Genomic DNA, 20,319 nt, shown 5'->3' on the forward strand with positions numbered 1-20,319 from the left:
CAAAAGACCCAAAACGAATCTCATGAAAACAAAAAAAAATAACATGAGAGGAAGGTACAAATGATACCAACAACTAACAGAAAAAAGTTTCAATTTTCAGTTTTCTGTACTTGTGATGGTTGACTCTAGTTCTCGGAGGTGAAAAGGTACTAAATTACGTTGGACGAAATGTGGATACGAGGATTCAGATTTTGGATCAAAGGCTGTACTTTGTTGGCGTTAATATCTGCAATTTCCGCTCTGGAACCCGAACTGGGATCGACTCGCGTCGTCTTTCAGGTTTCTCTATTTTAATATTTCATGAAGCTTGATCCTTTTCTATTTTCATTTGTAATTGCTTGGATTTGCAGTAAAAGCTTGAATTGAGTTTCATACATATGTAGTGCTTTCAGTGTTGTAGAATTGTAGTGGAGTTCTCTATCCGTGCTCTATTAAGTAGTGGAGAAGCTCAGACTGTGGATACCCTTGTTTTTGATAGAGGCGATCCAAGTTATTTATGTTCTGGGTATTTGTGAAAACTGGAATTAAGCAGCATATTCAGTGAAAAATCCTGGCTTGCTTGCTGTTAGATTGTTTGTTTCTGAATTTTATTTCAATTTTTTTCTTTTTGTTTGTTACCTGTTGGTTGGTCACTTAGATTCTTGTGTTTTCTGATGCAGACAAAGTATGGGGACATTGAATTTGGTTTCTATCCAACCGTTGCACCCAAAACTGTTGACCACATTTTTAAGCTCGTGCGACTTGGAGGATATAACACTAACCATTTCTTTCGGGTATTGTTCTCTGGAAAGAAAGCTAGTGAGCGTTGGGTTTTATGAAGGTGTTGTGTGTTTTATTGCTTTGTGAGTCAATGGCTTTGAATTCAATACCCAGGTGGATAAGGGATTTGTGGCCCAAGTAGCAGATGTCTCGAATGGGAGATCGGCTCCCATGAATGAGGATCAGAAAAGAGAGTCTGATAAGACTGTTGTTGGTGAATTTAGTGACGTCAAACATGTTCGGGGTATTCTTTCCATGGGAAGGTTAGGTCTTTCTAGACAGTAATTGCTGCTTGCAATAGCATATTTCTTCTGCTGAAGCTCCTGATTTAATGTGATTCTCGTCACGTTTTTTTTTTGTTATTAAATTGCATTTGTGCATGGTTTAACACTAATTAGTTATGAGTTTTAGTCTGTGCAAAATTTAGTTTGACTTCAAATTTTATTTTCTGGGCATAATTTTAAAACTAACTAGTTAGAACTGTGGTTGCTGGTGATTACCAAGTTTCATAGTTTCATGATCCGTGTAGATTTTCAGCAAATAGTTGTTTAATTTTGATATGGTGTTCTACCTTTGTGTTATATTCGTATTCCCTTGGTCTGCTCAAGCCAGGATTAGTGATGGGTCGAGTGTCATAGTACAAGTTTTGAGAAGAACTAGTACATACATAATCTTTGTCATTTTAGCCAATTATCCCTTAAAACTGAGTTTTTGGGTGAAAAAATTAGATTTACTCGTGAATTTGTTTTTAGCATTTATTTTCGCTTATCTGTTCCGAACTATCCTTGTAGGTAAAGGCTCCATTGTGAATGCCATTATTGGCCGGAGCTCTACCACTCCTATGAACCATCTGATTTTGGTCAGCCCAATTCAAAGACCTGTTCTAGGAGTCACACACCCACATCGTCTATTTTTAATATTCTGGTCTCCCACATAAATACCTTGGCCACCAAGAAGCCTTTGCATCTCACAGGGGCTAGGTATGACAATAGTTAGATTTTGGATAGGGTGGTAAAGTATTTATCTCCGTAGCCACTTCTACGAAGATACTCATCTCTGGGCCCATATACTGACATAGAAAACATCTTTAATCCTCATTTTCATACGTATTGGGTACCTATATCCTATACCTCGACATGTTTCCTCGCTTTAGTTAAAATATATATTTTTCCTTTTGACAAACCTTATATCTAAATAAAATAAAATTATTATTTTAATAATGTAATTAACTATCAACGTTAACAAAGCAAATGAATTAAATTAAAATTACAATAAACTCAATACAGAAACTTCAAATATATTTCAAACATAAGATCATGAAACACAAGACATACTTCAAGTCCCACTTAATAAACAATAAACAACATGAACAAGTTATTCATTAGTTTAAAAATATATCGCTAGTACAGAGTGTTAACCCTATTTTCCAAATGAATGACTTAAGAGGAGAGGGGACGTAAGGTTTGTAAAGGGTTGGCAGGCTTTGGTTGTTTACTGTTTAGCATGCTGAAGGAGTAGAGTAAAATCCCATGAACTGAAAGTGGCTAAATGATAAAAGATAGCTCTGTGGAAGCATTTGGAATCTTTGCTATTTTGATGTGTATGACTGACACAAGTTTATTGAAGATGCTAGCAGCAGCGTTAAGGTTATATTTAGTATATATATTGAGTGAACTGGAATTTATAATCTTAACACACGATTGTTGGAGTAATCAGCTATGTAAAAGTTCTCATTATTATCTTCCTTGCGTATTTCTGAAAGCATTCTTTTGGTTTGAAATTGTTGAAGGACCTGACATGCAAATTTGTTCTCACAGGTATGATGATCCAGACAGTGGTTCATCCTCATTTTCAATACTACTTGGAGATGCTCCTCATCTTGATGGAAAGGTTTGGTAACTATGCTGCAATATAATATCGTTGCAAACCCATTCACTCTATCTTGTGATGTTTACAATTGATATACTGATGTAAGCCTTTTCAGTATGCAATATTTGGAAAAGTTACTAAAGGCGATGAGACATTGACAAAGCTCGAGCAACTACCTACCCGCAAAGAGGGTATATTTGTAATGGTAAACTAGAAATCTGATCCATTTTGCGCATTGCTCTTTTTTTCCATCATTGAATGTTCAATCATGTTTAATGTGCACATGTTTCCATGTTTTAAGAAATTTACATTTTTTTTCCCTGCAACTACTGTTTTTTAAAACCTTGTGGAGAAGCCATGGGCAAATCTATTGAGAAATGAGGAAGAAGAGAAAAGGGAGAGGTAGGTTGTTGTGGGGAAGGGGGATCCTCAACTTGAATGCATAGATTTGTATGTATGTGTTTGGGAAAGAAAAATTCTCTATAGAAGTTATGTAGCTTCAAATTATTCACCTTTGGGCTTTTGTTGCTAAAACTGAGGGTGGTTTTTGTATAATAGAGCAATTCAGAAAAAGGGGTGTATTAAGTTAGAAATGTTGGTTTTTGAGAGAAAATGGGAATTATAAATCTTGGTCATACAACCTTACATTGACAGTCAAGATTTAGTGATCAGTTGAACATTTAAAATATTATGTTCATTTATCTTTTATCTTGATAATTTAAATATGAGCTAAATTTTTAATAGTTTTTGTCTATATTTGTTGTGCTTATTTCTTACAGTAACAAGAGTTCTTCTCGTTTGATATGATGCCTTCAAAAAATTATATTCATATGACAATAACTATTTATGTTTAAGGGCGAAGACGATAACTGTGAGCTGGTATTTCTAATACTTTTTATCCTTCTTACTGAATGTTGAAGTTTGCACTGCTTAGAATGTTTTGAAACTTAATTGTTTCTTACATTTGTTGGGGTGGTCCATTGTTGTTGTTATCGGCATAAAACCAATCAATTGCTTATTTGGTATCTTCTTGGATCTGCTGGTTTTCTAATAGAACAAATGTGTATATGCTTATCTTTCGTTTAATGTTTTTGGAGCAAACTTTAATTTGTTAACGTGATTACTTCTCCCTTTGTACTTGGATAATTCTGTTTTTCTTTTTTCAGCCAATGGAACGCATCACTATCTTGTCATCTTATTACTATGGTAAGAATCTTTCAATTTTAATTTTCTTTTGTTGCTTGTTGATTCAAATTAGAGAAGTAGTTTCACCTGATTTGGATTTTGTCCTTCTTTTGAATAGTAGCTTTATAGTTTCTATAGAATTATATATGTTCTGAATGTATTGTGTGTCTAATGTAGATCACACAGAATGTATTTATAGCATAATACATAATCAATTATAATAAATACACCTAATAATTAGGAATCAATCATTCTAATTTTTCATATGTAACGCTTAATTCTCTATAAATCTGTAATGGCCAATTACATTCTAATAGTTTCCCTTATTTTGATTTTGGTCCCTCAGTTGCCAATATGAAATTTGAAACATTAAGGACTAGATCTTTATGGAAATTAGGGACACAAATATAATTTGGGGCTAAAACCTAATGACAGGGACCAAAATCCAACAAATTGAAACAAGGGACTGATATCCTAAAGAATAAATTATAGGGACTGAAACTACCGGGATTAAATTTGATAAACTACTGGGATTAAATGTTGTGGTGGTAACTTTGCTTTTACTACCAAATGTTATATCGTGAATCACTAATACTGGAAAAAAATGCATTGGACGATGCCCATATTTTTTTGATGCATCTCAGAGTTCACCCTCTAATAAAAATTTAGAGGTAATTGACAAATACAAAAGCTGTTCTTGCTCTATGAGTAGAAGTAGTCTTGAACCAAGCCCTCTTATTTTAGACCTGACAAGATGTTGTAAAGATTCTGGATTATGAATGGCAGAAAATGCCTAGTGTCTATGTTCCTAAACATCATTGAAATCGGTCTCAGAGTACAAGATTCCTACCATTGAAACCAACTCAAGCTCTTCCCTCCATAGTCACCTCAGAAACCCCCTTGATTTCAAATTACTCTTCCATGCCATCCAAAGTTGTCATCCCCTGAATAAAAAGCTCAAGTTTAGAGGTAAGGCTTCCTTTTGTTCCTCAATACAAAGGTACATTGTTTGCAAAAATAATACAGTTTAGATCATTTTATGTATGTCCCTGGAAAGCTCATCCAAAGTTAAATTAAAATAGACTCATGGCTGAACCCTGATGTAATCATATCCTATAAGAATGTCCAGTTTCGCTTGCTTGATTTCCCATGCTAGCTAGTTACCCTATCAAGATTACTATTAGGCTACATTGCAGATTTTGGATGGAAAGGCAATTCCAAGTTCTATCTAGTACTTAGTCTTTTTGTCTCTTAGCTTTTCTTAATAGTTGTGTTGGATTGGATTCTCTTTCCCACTAAACCTTGCTGTCTGTACTTTTTATTAGACAAAGAGACAGAAAATTGTCAGCAAGACAGATCAGTTTTGAAGCTCAGACTAGCTGCCTCAGCTATTGAAGTTGAACGACAGGTAAAATAATAAACGTTATCTGAATCAAGACCATAATATTTGTTCCAATTGTTAACTTAGCTTTCATACGTCATTTTGCAGAGGATGAAATGCTTCCCCTGATAGTTTCAAGTTTGCTATCAAATTGGAATGAACATTACTCTGCTGCATTCATTTTATATAATGTCCTAGTAGTGTATCCAGATACTTTTTTTTATGTACGAGATATTGTTTAAACTATGCACAACCATGAAAAAAAAATGTTCTGGGGCCTTGAGATTTGGGATATAATGAAAATAATCGGGGTTAAGGGTCTGTTTGATTTAGGTTTTAATATAAATAGTTTTCATACATGTTCTCAACATTATGTTTTTTCATATTTCAACATATATGATACTTTTATCATTGACATGAATACGTTTGAATATGTTTAAAATCTGCATTTGCATCGTATCAATAACTAAAAGAAACAGATGTGATATCAGACACTATAGGCATACAAGTCAATAAGTGTAACGATGAATCTAAAACAAGTAATTACGCATGACAACTTTGAAATGCACAATACAGATAATAGCTTTAAAATGAACAATACATATAACAACATTAAAATTAGAACAGATTGTTCCAGTTTTGAAGAATACACTTTCTGATTTTCATTAGATTGACATAATACAAGACAGAAGACAGGATAAGCTTGGATAAGTGAAAAGTCACTTTCAATTTTCTATTAAATGCTGTTATTTAAAATAATGCAGCCATGAAAACTATTTGAAGCAATGTCTGAGTCCAATTTTTTATTGTTCTGAAAATTATTTGAAGTAGGGGAATGTGGAAAACTATTTGAGCGTAGCATGTATTCACTTGTTTTGTTTATGGAAGTGTTTGACATAATGCACTTTGTTTCTTATGTTTATCTCCTTTCCAAGGTGTTTTGTTTATAAACTATTTTTTTTTTCATTCTTTCAAATTATTTTTTCTATTGTTTATTTATTTATTTTTATACAGATGTAATATTTTATTTACAATAACTTATTTACAATAGAAATATAGAATTATAAAATTATACAATTACATGTAGTAAAAACTAAGGTAACAGTAAAATAACAACCACATCATTTAGTTAACATCATCTAATTAATACAAAAATCTAGAAGCAGTTAGTCAATTAAAAAATTTTAAATTTTTTAAGATTCAATAACTATAAAAATTTATATAAATTCAATTGAAAGTTAAATTTATTAGGAAATTAAAATTAATTCAGCCAATTCAGAATTTGCATATATTGCTTTATCATCACTGTCAACATGCAATACATTTTTAAAATTATTTAATACTGGTTTTAACTCAGATAGACTAGTTTAATGCACATACTCGCCTTATATTTCCTATATATGAAAGTGATAATTAGAATTTAGTGGAAATATATGTTTTAACTAATCATTTTATGAGATACTACTTATTTTTTATGATGCAACAAAATTTAAAAGTATATCTATTGTTTTACAAATATGTTGATTGTTGTATTTATTTTAACATGTTATATAGTTGTTTAACTACGAACTTTTTTTGTTTAAAATTACAGCTCTTAAGTTGTACGTTTTCTTAACTATTTGTAATTATCCATAAAATCCATACCAATTAACAAAGGAGATTCATTTTTATCTGTTTTTATTACACATATATCTTACCCTTTTATCCTTAATGTGTTGGTAACTGTTTTTTATCTGTAATTTATAAGAATTGATAAGTAATATATTAAAATATAATATATAATTATGTAATAAATTTTAATTTAATTTATGAAATATTTGATAAAAAAATGAACTTATGGAAAGATCAAAATCACATCATCATCTTATATCTTATTTGCAATGATGAATTCATCCTGTTAAGAAAAGTTTAAAAACAATGATGAGAAATATATTCACTTCAAATTATTTATTAAAATTGTTATTGTGTTCATGTTTCAAAGTACCTATCAATTTTCTCTTTACTTTATAAAATAATGTAAAATCTTTGGTAGAAAAGAATAATTAACAACATTAGAGTTTCTTCGTCCTCATGGTAATTTCGTCATCATTTCCCTTTTAACTTTCCTTGTCACGTAAACACGAATCTCCAAAAACACTCTCTCATTCCATCTAAATATCGCTATGGTATGTATTGTCATTGGAAACAATGTTTTTTTTCACCTTTAACAAAACCCTAATTGCTCATATTCTGAAGTCCTTCCACAACTCTCCCTCCTGTACCAACCACATCATCATCCAAGTCTCCAACCCTCATCCAATCCCTCACTCTCGTCCCACCCTCCATGTCCACCTGTGTTGCCTCCAAATCAACTCCTACCAGCCTCTATAACCCTTGTCAAGATCGTCCTGTAATCACTGCCATCAAACTTATTATCTCGAGAGCCACCTTTAGGTCCGCCACTACTAGTTGAGAGAGTTATAATAACGAGAGACAAACTCTATCATGTAATTTTTTATGTGTGTGTATGATGAGCCGACTTTCTATATATAAAGAAATTTCTCTTGAAGTTAGAAACATTGGGACATGAATTTTGAAATTTGTTTTACCTTTTGTTATCAGGTTTATTTTTGTACCTTTTCAAAGCAAGTCTATCTTTTTTCTATCATGTTTGCTTTTTTAGATAATGTTTTAGTAGTACATTCCTTCTTGTTGGTATCTTCAGTAATGATGTGTGTTATAAGTTTTGAAAGTGATATCTTCTTTTGTTTGTGTTTCAAATGTTGTTTGTAGTCAGTCCAAGATAACAATAGTTTTTCAATCAGAAGTTATGAAATAAACTCATCATGCATAATTATGTTTTTTGCTTTGATATCTTCAAGTAGCTTGTGATACTCTTTTATTTGGATATTAATGTCTTTATCTTTGATAATCTTCCAGCGATAGTAATTTCCTATGACGAATATTTGGCAGACATCTTCAGTGGTATATTTGAGAATCAATGAATCCCAAAAGCTTTTTGTTTCTTTATATGATCAATACACATCAAATAAGTCATTAGACAAGACATTAAGTAAGGTGTTTCAGCATACCTTGTTTGCATGAATCTAGTATTCAACTTGTTTTGCAAGGGTACTGGAGTTAGGTTTTGAAGATGTGAGAGTGAAAGAAACTATATATATGTCTGAAAAAGTAGACACACATTCCTGTTAGTGTCAAAAATTTTGTCTAAAGAAAACTTCAATTTTTGACACATTTGAAAACTCTTTTGTAAGAAAAGAATGTTTTGATTCTTTAGAGTAGGATTGTTGACGATAAATTCTTAAGGTTTTTATAAAAATGACGAAAATCACAAGACTTCTTAAATTATATATATTTACTATCCTTAAATATTTACGCAACTCTCTTAATATATATAACAAAAACTTTCCGAAGTTTTTAATATCAAGGAATTATGAATGAATAAAAACTTAAGATTTTTAAAAGGGAGAAAAGAGGATGAGAGATCGAGTAGGTGGAGAAGAATGAAAATATAAAGTGTAGTGAAACATAAACCTGTGTTTATAAATGGAGGAGGGATAGTGGCCTCGTGTAAAAACAAAACTACACCAACACGAAGCTATAAATTTATTTGAAATCAAAATTAAGCTCCCCAAATTATTAGCATTTTTATATTTTCGTTCATTTTTTTCTTGTTCTTTTAACATTTAAAAAAAAAACATTCTCTGTTATTAGTATGGGAAGTCGTATTTGTAGTTTCACTTCTCAGTTAATGATTCTCTTTTGTAATTTTATTTGAGTGTGTTGAAAACATTGTCTTCGAAGATGAGTCAACCATCTGTACATAAACGTTTTTTAAGATAATGTTTGAATTTTCTTAAATAAAAGAACAATTTTAATTAAAAAAAGTAACTATAATCCTGTAGTTCTTTTACCCTTTTTCCCCAAGGCAAAAGAAACCTATTTATGATGGCCAACACAATGGATTGGAGTTGATTGAGACGAACAACATAGTACAACTCAACTTCAATTTCCATTTTTTTCGTTCGGTGCAAAAAGTTGTTTATATGTACAAAATAATGAAAACAAGAAAAACTATTTCTCTGCAGAGAATCACTTAATAGTAGTCTGAAAATGTACGGACGAAAACTTCGACCATGAACACAGCCTAATTCCATCCAATAATAGTTAAATCACAAACATTCGTACAAAATACTTTAATATTCTTCAATCAAAATTAAATCCTTTTTAATCATAATAACATATATTAATATTTAACGGAATATTTGTTTTGTATATACAAATTATAAAAATAAAATTTTAAATTCTATACGATAAATTAATTTGTGTTATGATAAAGTGTTGGTGTTATGTCAAACTATTTGTACCATAAACATGTTTCTACCTTCCAGATCCATCATTTTTAATTTGTTTTAGAGAACTCAGAATCAATATTATTAGTCATTAAAAAAGATATAGTTATTTCATATATAGTTTGTTTACGTGTAAAAAGTAAATTGAAGAGAAGTTTACTCGCATTATATTTGTTACAATTATAAAATTAATTTAGAATATATAATTGACTACAAACTTATGATTGAATTAAATATAAAATTTATATTAATCAGAACCATTAATAGAATATAGTATAATAAAATTTATTATTTATTAAATATATTGTTCTATCCATTATCGGACAATTTATTAACATAATGTTTCACATAAATTACCTCACTTACTTTAGAAATTACTTTGATAAGATTGATTTATACTTCATTCTTAAAATACAATCAATAAAAAATAAACTAATAATAGATTATTTATTAAAACTATGTTTAATTCTAATATATTATTTTAAGTAGGGAAATGATTGGTGGAGGTCTATGAAGTGATATTTAGGTAATGACGGAACCGGAACTCATTCAACAAACGACTGAAAAGGTGAAGTTAATTCAAGAGAGGTTGAAGACGTCTAGAAGCAGACAGAAGTCATACGCAGACAAGAGAAGAAGGCCGTTAGAGTTCAAAGCTGGCGATCACGTATTCCTTAGACTGAATCCAACCACAGGAGTAGGCAGAGCTATGCGATCAAAGAAGTTATCTCCCAAGTTCGTTGGGTCGTATCAAATCCTAAGGAAGATTGGACCAGTAGCGTACGAACTAGCCTTGCCTCCCCAATTGTCCAACCTTCATCCGGTATTTCATGTTTCCCAACTCCGAAAATACATAGCAGATCCCTCGCACATATTGGAGCTAGAGGACGTTCGTCTTCGTCAAGACCGAACGCTAGAAATGAAGCCGGTTCGTGTTGAAGACGTCCGCACCAAGTTATACAAGGGAAAGAACGTTCGGTTGGTGAAAGTTGTGTGGGACGAAAAGACGGGCGACACTACATGGGAAGTAGAGGAGGCTATGAAAGACTTATACCCTCACTTATTTCCGGGTAAATCTTAATTTTCGAGGACAAAATTTTTTTTTAGTTAGGGGGATTGTCACGTCACAATAAAAGCACTGCTGAGTCACCTGTCAGCTTTCATAAATGCACCCACGCCACACGTTCAGTGCAATTAAAACACACTCACATTCTCTGACTCACGTCTGCCATGTGTCAAATTGGAATGTTCTGAAATCAATAGTGGAAGCCAGGTGTCAACGTATGAGAGAACGTCCGTTTGACTATTGGGAAGGGAATTGATTTTTCTGAAACACTCCTTCCCATTCTCTGCGTGCACCTTCTTCTTCCTCAGAAATCAAACTTCCATTTTCTCCTCCTTCTCTCTAGAACCATTTCACCTTCTCTCTACTGTAATTCACCACCCTCTTCTCCGATCACGTTTCAGAACCGTAGGAACGTTCCCTGCGTCGTGAGCTCCATCTTGGACCGAACAACTTCCGATTCTGTAACCGGTAAGTTTCCCAACCTAGACGTTCGTTTCTGGATTTCCTGCGAACCAGATTCAACTGCATGCAAGGGTATAAACTAAGGCCCTACGTTTTCTTTTGGTTAGTTTTAGTTGAAGAGCTTAAGAGAAAAGTTGAGAATAGAAAGCCCCTTTTGGACGAGTCAAGATCACTCACTCTTAGAACGATCACTACTGATCCGGGTAAGGGAAGCTTATTAAATTTAATTCCTATGTTTGCAATGTACTGTATGCACGTTCTGTGTGTTGTATGAAGTATGAAGTTGTGATATTTGATTTTTGGTATATGAATATGATCATGAGTTGATGTATGAAAATGATGAAATGCACTATGGTATGAGTAAACTGAAATATGAAATGTATGATGAGATGAATATTTGAAAATATATGTTGAGAAATGTGTAATGAAAATGAAACTTTGATTATGAATTTTTTTATGATATTGAACGTTCGTCATCGAACGGTCTTTGACCGTTCGGTGTTGTTGCCAAATTTAATTGAAAAGGAATTCTTTCATTTGGAAATAATTCTATTTGAGGACGAACGCCCACTTGTATTAGAGCTACGTTTGAGCGATCGGCCGAACGTAGATATCCTGAGTATTTTGTGAGAATTGAGAAACCTATAAAAATAACTTTAGACTCTTAGTCATTCAGCGATGGGTCTCGACCCAGAGCGTACGTCCTAAGTGGCGCTCGGTCTTATACCGAATGCTCGTCCCAAAGCGTACGTCTTAAGTAGCGCCCGGTCTTATACCGAACGCTCGTTCTTTCCCTTAATTGCCAAACGAGTAGAAATAGCGTTCGTCCAACACTTCAATAGCGTTCGTCCGAAAGTTCAGTAGCGTTCGTCAAAAACTTTAATAAATACCATTACCGCGTTCGGTCATTGACTGGCGGTTATTCTCTTTGATTAAAGAGTACTCTGTATAAGTATCTAAACACCTTTGTGGTGTCTCTGTTCATTTGGATTCGATCTATAGTTATTGTACTTAAATTATTCTAAGTATCATTCGAATTGTTCTAGAATCAGTTCAGTTCACTGATTCAAGTGGTCACAACGTCCGTCATTGGAAAGGTGTTCGTTTCCTTCTGTTCAGGAACGAGGATTGCTCTGTATTATGTTAACGTTCGTCCTCATTTTGAAGAGGGCTGAACGTTCGTCATTTTATGAAAGTGGAATGAAATATTGAATTGATATTAATGTGGAAAACTGTAATGTGCGAACGGTATAAGAAATGAAATTATGGTTGTGGATTTTGAACGAGCGTTCCAGGGAGGAACGACTCTTGGATGAAAGTTGAGATTTGTAAAGTATGAATGTGGTAAGCTTAGATGGTGGTTCATCCTGATATTCCGTGAGTGCTCGTTCTCAAGTAGAGAGGAGTATGTCATGTGTGGGAATGGCAGGAGGTCTTAGTCCATAACTGTAACTTGGACAGAACGGACTAACCTCAGGTGGCAGCTGATGAGAATTCCAGCTATCCCACCTGGGTGCACGAACGCCTTAGCTACACAGAGTTCATACAGTCCGGACAGTCAGTCTAGTATCAGGATTTGGTTGAGTTAAAGAGTTAAATTGAATTGTATATTTGAATGTATTTGAGATGGTTGATGTGTTATGAATTGTATATGTTTTACTTGGATTAAATTCAATAAGCTTACCCTTCGTTTTCCTTGTGTTGTCTGTATCTGTACGTCCGTCCTGTCATTGTAATGATCATCCGTGTGGATGTGAGCAGAGGGAGATGCATCTCTGGAAGAAACGCTTGAGGAAGGAATCTTGGCTGAAGAAAACCTAGTGGAGGTAGAAGTGAAGGCCGAACAGTAGTACGTTCGGTTATATTTTAGTTTTGCTAAGTTAGCGGGCTACTTTAGAACGAGCGCCCTTTTTCTTTTCTGCTTATAATTTGGCCGTTCGGTATTTCCATTTTTGTAAATCGTTCGGTCGTTTTGTTTATTGAACGCTCGAAAATTTTTGTAAAGTTATGAAAGGTCGTTCGACCACTTGCGAGCTTAATTCCTTTATTTGTAAGACTGTTTTGTTATATTAATATATGTCAATATTCTATTATATAGTTGATGACTGTATAATTTTGGGATGTTACAGAATTAAATATAAAATTCATATTAATGAGAACCATTACTAGAATATAGTATAATAAAATTTATTATTTATTAAATATATTGTTCTATCCAAGACAATTTATTAACATAATGTTTCACATAAATTACCTCACTTACTCTACAAATTACTTTGATAAGATTGATTTATACTTCATTCTTAAAATACAATCAATAAAAAATAAACTAATAATAGATTATTTATTAAAACTATGTTTAATTTTAATATATTATTTTAAGTAGGGAAATGATTGGTGGAGGTCTATGAAGTGATATTTAGGTAATGAATGTTGAGGTGTCGTAGAGAAATGGGAAGCAAAAGACAAGAAGTTGAGGTATGAATTGCATTGCACACATTACGGCAGAGATGAATGCGACTGAACTTGCATTGATAGGCATTGGGAGCATCATCAATGTCATCAAAGTCAAGATCCTTCAATCTCGTGTTACACCCTCTTCTTTTTCTACCATTTTAACTTTTTTATTTTTTTATTCTTTTTACGTCTTCTCACTTTCACCATAATAAGGGTATACGACATTAGATTAATTTCATTTTAAATTATGTTTTTTTTTAATTTTAAGTTAATTAAGTTTTTTAAGTAAGGTAACAAGTATAAACACTTATGTATATTTCTTGATATTATATTAAATAACACATGCATCTTCTAGTTTAGAAAATATTGCATTATTTAATATGATATTATTTTAGTATTTTAGTATCTTAATATTTCTTGATATTATATTTAATATGATATTATTTTAGTAATGAATAGTTAATTTTGTAAAATATTGCATTATTGTTATTATTATGTTAATTTAACGTATAAACGGTAAGTTGTTGTTATATTTTGTTGATAGTATTTTTTGTGATATTATTAGTTTTTACAACAAACAGATTCAAATATCCTATAAATATACATAGTATTTTATCATGAAAATGTGATACAGGTAGAGCTGTCAATTTGACCCATGATCCCGGGGCTAGCTCTAATTCAGGCTTGAAAAAGCCCCATCTTAAGAAGCCCCTCAAATGGGGGTCAAAAAAAGGCTCCAACCCCAAAAGCTCCCTCTCAAGGGGGTTTGGGTCAGGGTTAAGGTGTGTTTAGCCCCACTAAAATTTTTTTGGAAACTAAACTTCAACATTCTCATAATAACTATTAAAAGTACTAAATTTTATATTCATTTAATTGATTTCTTATTTCAAATTATTAAATAAAACTAATTAATTATAGTATAATAGAATATTTAATATTCAAAATAACTACTTTTTTAAATAATTAAAAACAATTGCAAACCACACACTTAATTTTATACAACTAAATAGTATTACAAATTTCTTTTTGCTAAAATATTATAAAGATGTTTTATTTTGTTGTCAATTTTAATACAATTATGTCTTATATTGCAGACACCAATTATTAGAAAATTATATATAATTAGTAATATCAAAATAACCCCAAAGAGAGATAATAACATATTAAATTAATTTAATATTTGCACTGTTTTTACAGTTCTTAAAAAGAATCATTGTTTTGTTTCCTCGACTTCTAAAATATCACTCAATCTGTTTTTAATTATTTAAAATTAAAAATAATTCAAAAATTTATTATCTAAAATTTTTGGATCAAAAATAATATTAATATTTTATGTGTAAATTAAACTTATGTTTTATTTTGTTTTTTTCTCTCTGCTAATCTTTTCTCAAAATCACCATAAGATATATTATAAAAAGAAAATTAATTTCTTAAAAATTTATAAAACAAAGAAAATTTTAAATAGACATAAAGTACTAAAGAATGACAATGTTATAGTGTTTCAATTCTTTAACTAACACATTAAATAATTTATTTTTAACTTTCAATTAGAACACATAACATAAATATATGTTTATGTTTATGACATTTAAAATGTAAACATTTTGAGTGACTAGCACGACGAGATTGAATCCTATGGGCGAATACAACTGTAGCCTGCACAAGGTTTATGAGTTTTTTCTTTTTACTTATTATTTATGTTATGAGCATGATTTGTCGAGTATAAAATGAAAAATAAAATCATTTATATTTAATTTCTTTTTCAATAGCTTTCCAAGAAAATAAAGAAGCCTTATTTTTTTAAAAATTAAGAGCTTCAATTACAGAAAATCTTCTCTTAAATTTCAATTAGGATAATTTTAGATAGAAAGTTAATTTCTTACTTATAACCTAAAAAAAACGAAATTAAATATTTAAATTTCAAATTTATAAAATGATCCTTTAATTATATGCTTAGAGAATCTAACTCAATAAATATCGTCATTTTGCTTTTGTTTCTTGATTCTAGAACTCTCCTCCTATAAAAATTTTAATTTATTTTCTATAGTAACTATTTTTGTAACAAATTAGAAGTTAATTATATTTTTTCTTGTTTTAAAATGAACAGTTTTTTTAAAAAAAAGGCCCATGGATTGGCCCTGGCCCACAGGGCTTTTGAAGAAATTTTGGTCCTGTAGACTTTTTCTACAAGGGGTTTTTTGGTCCTGTGGATTTTTCCGGTCCCAACCCATGTAGATTAAGACCAAACCATGTAAGGAGGGCCAAATTGACGGTTCTAGATACAAGAACATGAGAAACATTAACTACTAAAAAATGTAAGCAATTTATGGAATGTTGTAGCGTAGGTACTACACAAGAATGTGGTGTTGATATCTGTAACTGTGCCAAGTAGTTTAAAAGATGAGATGCATAAAAGAAATATATTGAAAGTTGCCATTCAAGTTGTTTTACGGAGAAGATCTAACTATGCTCCATATGATTAAGTTGGAGAAAACTTTACTTAGGACAAGTTTCTTAAGTTAGTCAATTGTGATTTATCTTTTTTTTTCCAGGAAACTTGACAAAATAGAGAAAGAAAGATTCCTCCAACAAAAATAACCCAAAAAACACTCTCAGACAGATAGATAAAAAACATGTTAATAATAATCGAGTGAGTATTTTAAGTGGCATATATATATATATATATATATATATATATATATATATATATATGGGGTTTGCTAACGCGCGTATGCCTGTTTTTCAGTTGGTACATTTTAGCAATGTGTACCGGGTTTTAGTAGACAAAAATATCCTTATATATATAATGGATTCTAAGTTTTAAGGTTAAGGGTATTTTAATAATTTTCATTCTCAAAACTAAAAAAAAAAAAAGAAACCCCCCAAACCCTTAGTCACCTCTCTCATTCCTCTCAACCCTTTCTCTTTCCTCTTTCTCACTCCAATCTTTTCTCTGTTATCCCTATAGCTTCAATTGAAAAAATCAGAAACACTGTTAAACAATCTTACAAAAAAATGATTTTATAATGAGTTTTCATCTTATAATTTTTGTCTTATCTAATTTTATCCAATTTTCACAAGCATAAAGGAATTGGTAATTGACTTGGAAAAAATTCAGAAATACTCGCTGTTTAACAATTTCTTACAAAAATGATTTTATAATGAGTTTTTATTTTATAATTTTTGTCTTATCTAATTTTATCTAATTTTCACAAGCATAATGACATCAAAGGAATTGGTAATTGGCCTGGAAAAAAAAATCAAAAACACTCAGTTGTTAAATAATTTCTTACAAAAAAATGACTTTATAATGAGTTTTCATTTTATAATTTTTGTCGTATATAATTTTATCTAATTTTCAGAAGCATAATGACATCAGAAAGAATTGGTAATTGGCCTCGAGGATTTTTTTAGAGATGATGATTCAACAAATACAGATGATGAAATTAGAGAGGTTAGTGAAGATGGTGAAATTGAAGAGATCTTGAATGAACCTTTGCCTTGAAGGTGAATATGTCAATGACTCAACTCTTTACAAAGGAAAATTTTTTAAAGGCATGTGTTTCTGATTTTTTTCAATTGGGGTTAGAGTAGGGATGACAGAGAAAAGGTTGGAGTGAGAGAGATGAAATAGAAAGGATTGAGAGGAATGAGAGAGGTGAGTAAGGGTTTTGGGGTTTCTTTTTTTTTTTTTAAGTTTTGAAAATGAAAATTATTAAAATACCCTTAACCTTAAAACTTGGAATTCATAATATATAAGGATATTTTTGTCTACTAAAATCCGGTACACATTGCTAAAATGTACCAAATGAAAAACAGGGGTACGCGCGTTAGCAAACCCCTATATATATATATATATATATATTAGTATAATGATATACAATGTCACCATGCAATACCATAAAAACTCTTAAAGATTCACGTACAAATGTTATTATCAGTTATATTTATCTTAAAATGTATATTAAGAATTAAATAGAGAAATTTAAAATTTAGAGAGATAAATGTCAAAGAGAAGTGTTTTAAAAGGTAAAATGAAAAGTCACACATTTTATAAGGACTAAAAGTAAGCCTTTCAAAATTTTACAAAGAGAAAAGAAAAATTATAAGTCCAAAATCAAAACTCACGAGCTTTATATAGGAATTAAAAGTACATTTAAATTTAATTGAACTTCATCAAATTTTTAATAATATACATCAATGTCATATAAATATCTTATAATATTTCCACAACTCATTTAACATTAAAACCATAGAAATAAATAATAGTTTTGTATATATATATATATATATATATATATATATATATATATATATATATATATATATATGTGAAAAATATATGAAAGAAAGGGTTATGTGACTTGTAGTGCATATTCATAAAGGTTTATGATGATGACCTCTTTAAAGTTAATGTTTTTCACCAACCTTCACTGTCTTCAGAATTTATTTTTTGTGGCTCTTCTTTAAGATGGTTACAAACATAACATGTGCTCCACTGTTCATCTTTAATGAAATCAAACAATTTTCCTCTTATTTTGCCGTTATCTTATGCCCTAATTTTCCGGAAACTACATCCAAACAAATGTATAACTAATCAAATATTCTTAATACCAAGTTAATCACATGCAACATCCACTTACGGTCTAATTCTCATTTATACGTTCATGTTGTGAGAATAAAAGCTATGTGCGTATTCTCTTTATTGTTTGATTACAAGTTATAATATATAGCAAATTTGTTGACTTTTATCACAGTTATTTTAAAATTTATTTCAATGATGATACGTGGTTGAATGATAATATGATATTACTTTTCATTACAATTAAACTTTTTATATATAGATTTATGGTTGGATATTTATTTCATTTCTTATAGACGAAAAAAACACACATTAATTGGCATTTTTAGATGTTAACTGACATACAAAAAATTAGTATTTTCAAAGGTTAATTAGCGTCGAAAATTGAAATTTTCAGATGTCGATTAACGTCCAAAATAATTAATTCTAACGTTAAATGAGTCAAATATAATGTCAAATGAGTTAACTGATGTTTAAAGTGCATTTTCAGATGTCCGTCTTTTGTTTTTTGATAAATAATTCATTTTTAAAGTTTTACCAAATTTGAAAAGCAGAAAATTAGCAAATGTAGTCCAATTTTAACATTTCATATATTCATAATTCATTTTCAAATTTGTATGAACTAATCAAAACTATAAACTAATTCTATCACAAGTAAAAACCATGGAAATATGACTATCACTAACACAAATTTATATGCACCATCATCAATAACATGAAGAAAGAGTTGTCATTATGTCAATCCTTACTATGTATGTTAGTAGTGGTGTTACAATAGTAGTAGTGAATGATGTTATAGTGAGTAGTATATACTGACTATTTACTTGTGATTTTTTGTTTTGATAGCTATAGTTATTATTTTTGGTTAAAATTTATTTTACCACTCTTTGGAACCCCTATTTTAGGGAAAAAAATACCATGAACCCTTGTTTTAAGTTTGTTTGAAATTTAAAAATTATTTGGAAAGTTAGTTGTTGCAGTTCTTTAAATGATCGTAATTTTTATTCCAGTTATCAGATTTAGCATTTTTTATCAATTTGGAGTAGAAAAAAAATTGGTTTAATAACTTTCGAGGTCCATAATTTTGCTGAAATGCCTCATTAGGTTCTGAGTTATTTTTTTCTCAACTGGATCTCTATTTTTGAAAAATTAAAGCAATTAGAGCAACTCCTTCATCCAACCAAAGCCCCCAACGTTGATGCTAACCACATTTGGGGCCCTCGCCGCCACTGACATCTGGAACCCTCACCGCGGCTAGAAAATTTCATTGCCTATGGTTGCCTATGTATTGGGATTGAGGGTTGCATAAAAGAAGATGAAGGAGAGAAATAAAAAAGAGAAAAAAAGAAAAGAAAAACAAAAAAGAAAATGAGAAAAGAATAATTTTTTAAATTATCTATGTCAGTAACATTGTTGTTATACATCTCAGAAAAAAACTTAACATTGTTTCAAATCTTACCTCTTGAATCAGTAAAAAGACAGAGTAATGCCAAACCTTCACAAATGAAAAACAAACAAGGCCAACGTCCAACATCCAAGGTTGGAAGGAGGGAGATGCAGTGAATCCGCGACCCTGAGAAAGGAAGAAAAAAGGGAAAACAATGAAAGATATGTGTGAATTTAGAATTTTTACTATATTTTAATGAAGGGTAAAATGGGATAACAAAATTTATGGGGAGCAGGAAGAAAAAATGGGAGGTGCACGAAGAATTACCCTAAAATGAAAAAGGATGAAGAGAAAAGGACTTGGAACTTAAGACCCAAATTGTCACAGTTATAAACTTTTAAATAAGTAATTCATTAATATAATCAGTCAAACTTTTCAAATTGATGAAAAAATTAAATCCAACCTCAAGTATTTACTCAGCATTCTCTAATTAACTAAGTAATGACTCAAATATCAACTAGCTATATCCACTCTAGTCTTGTATTTTTGCTTGTTATAACTTTATTTGACATCACAAATAAATAAAGAAAAAAAAATAGATGGCTATCGTGATAACACTTTTGTACATAATGAATATAGTTCAAATCTTAAAATTTGTATCATTTTGTTTTATTCGGAATAAATTTCACTTATGTAATATATAAAGAAATTTAGTTTACAAAAATTAAAGACAAATAAATGAATAACGTACAAGTTTTATATTTTTGGCACGAACTTATTCCACGTTTTAGACTTAACCAATCTAATTAAACCCGACCA

At 30.7% G+C, this 20,319-nt stretch overlaps 1 protein-coding gene across 1 annotated transcript; it reads left to right on the forward strand.

Moving 5' to 3' along the window:
• Positions 1-38: 38 nt before the first annotated feature.
• Positions 39-5,615, forward strand: LOC148202946 (peptidyl-prolyl cis-trans isomerase CYP23-like). Its single transcript, XM_088111153.1, has 8 exons — positions 39-279; positions 660-773; positions 874-1,022; positions 2,577-2,649; positions 2,744-2,833; positions 3,795-3,834; positions 5,139-5,221; positions 5,303-5,615. The coding sequence occupies exons 1-8, from the start codon at positions 169-171 to the stop codon at positions 5,321-5,323; spliced, it is 681 nt and encodes a 226-aa protein (XP_087967279.1). The 5' UTR covers positions 39-168; the 3' UTR covers positions 5,324-5,615.
• The last annotated feature ends 14,704 nt before the right edge of the window (positions 5,616-20,319 follow it).

Source organism: Vigna umbellata, chromosome 3, assembly GCF_029865625.1.
Source record: "Vigna umbellata cultivar VRB3 chromosome 3, Vumbellata_1.0, whole genome shotgun sequence".
Taxonomy (NCBI): domain Eukaryota; kingdom Viridiplantae; phylum Streptophyta; class Magnoliopsida; order Fabales; family Fabaceae; genus Vigna; species Vigna umbellata.

Bases quoted from the DNA above. Each gene is read 5' to 3' on its own strand.
- LOC148202946 (XM_088111153.1), top strand. From the start codon at position 169: ATGTGGATACGAGGATTCAGATTTTGGATCAAAGGCTGTACTTTGTTG. The intron at 280-659 runs GTTTCTCTATTT...TTTCTGATGCAG, and splicing joins CGACTCGCGTCGTCTTTCAG to ACAAAGTATGGGGACATTGA. The intron at 774-873 runs GTATTGTTCTCT...TTCAATACCCAG, and splicing joins ACACTAACCATTTCTTTCGG to GTGGATAAGGGATTTGTGGC.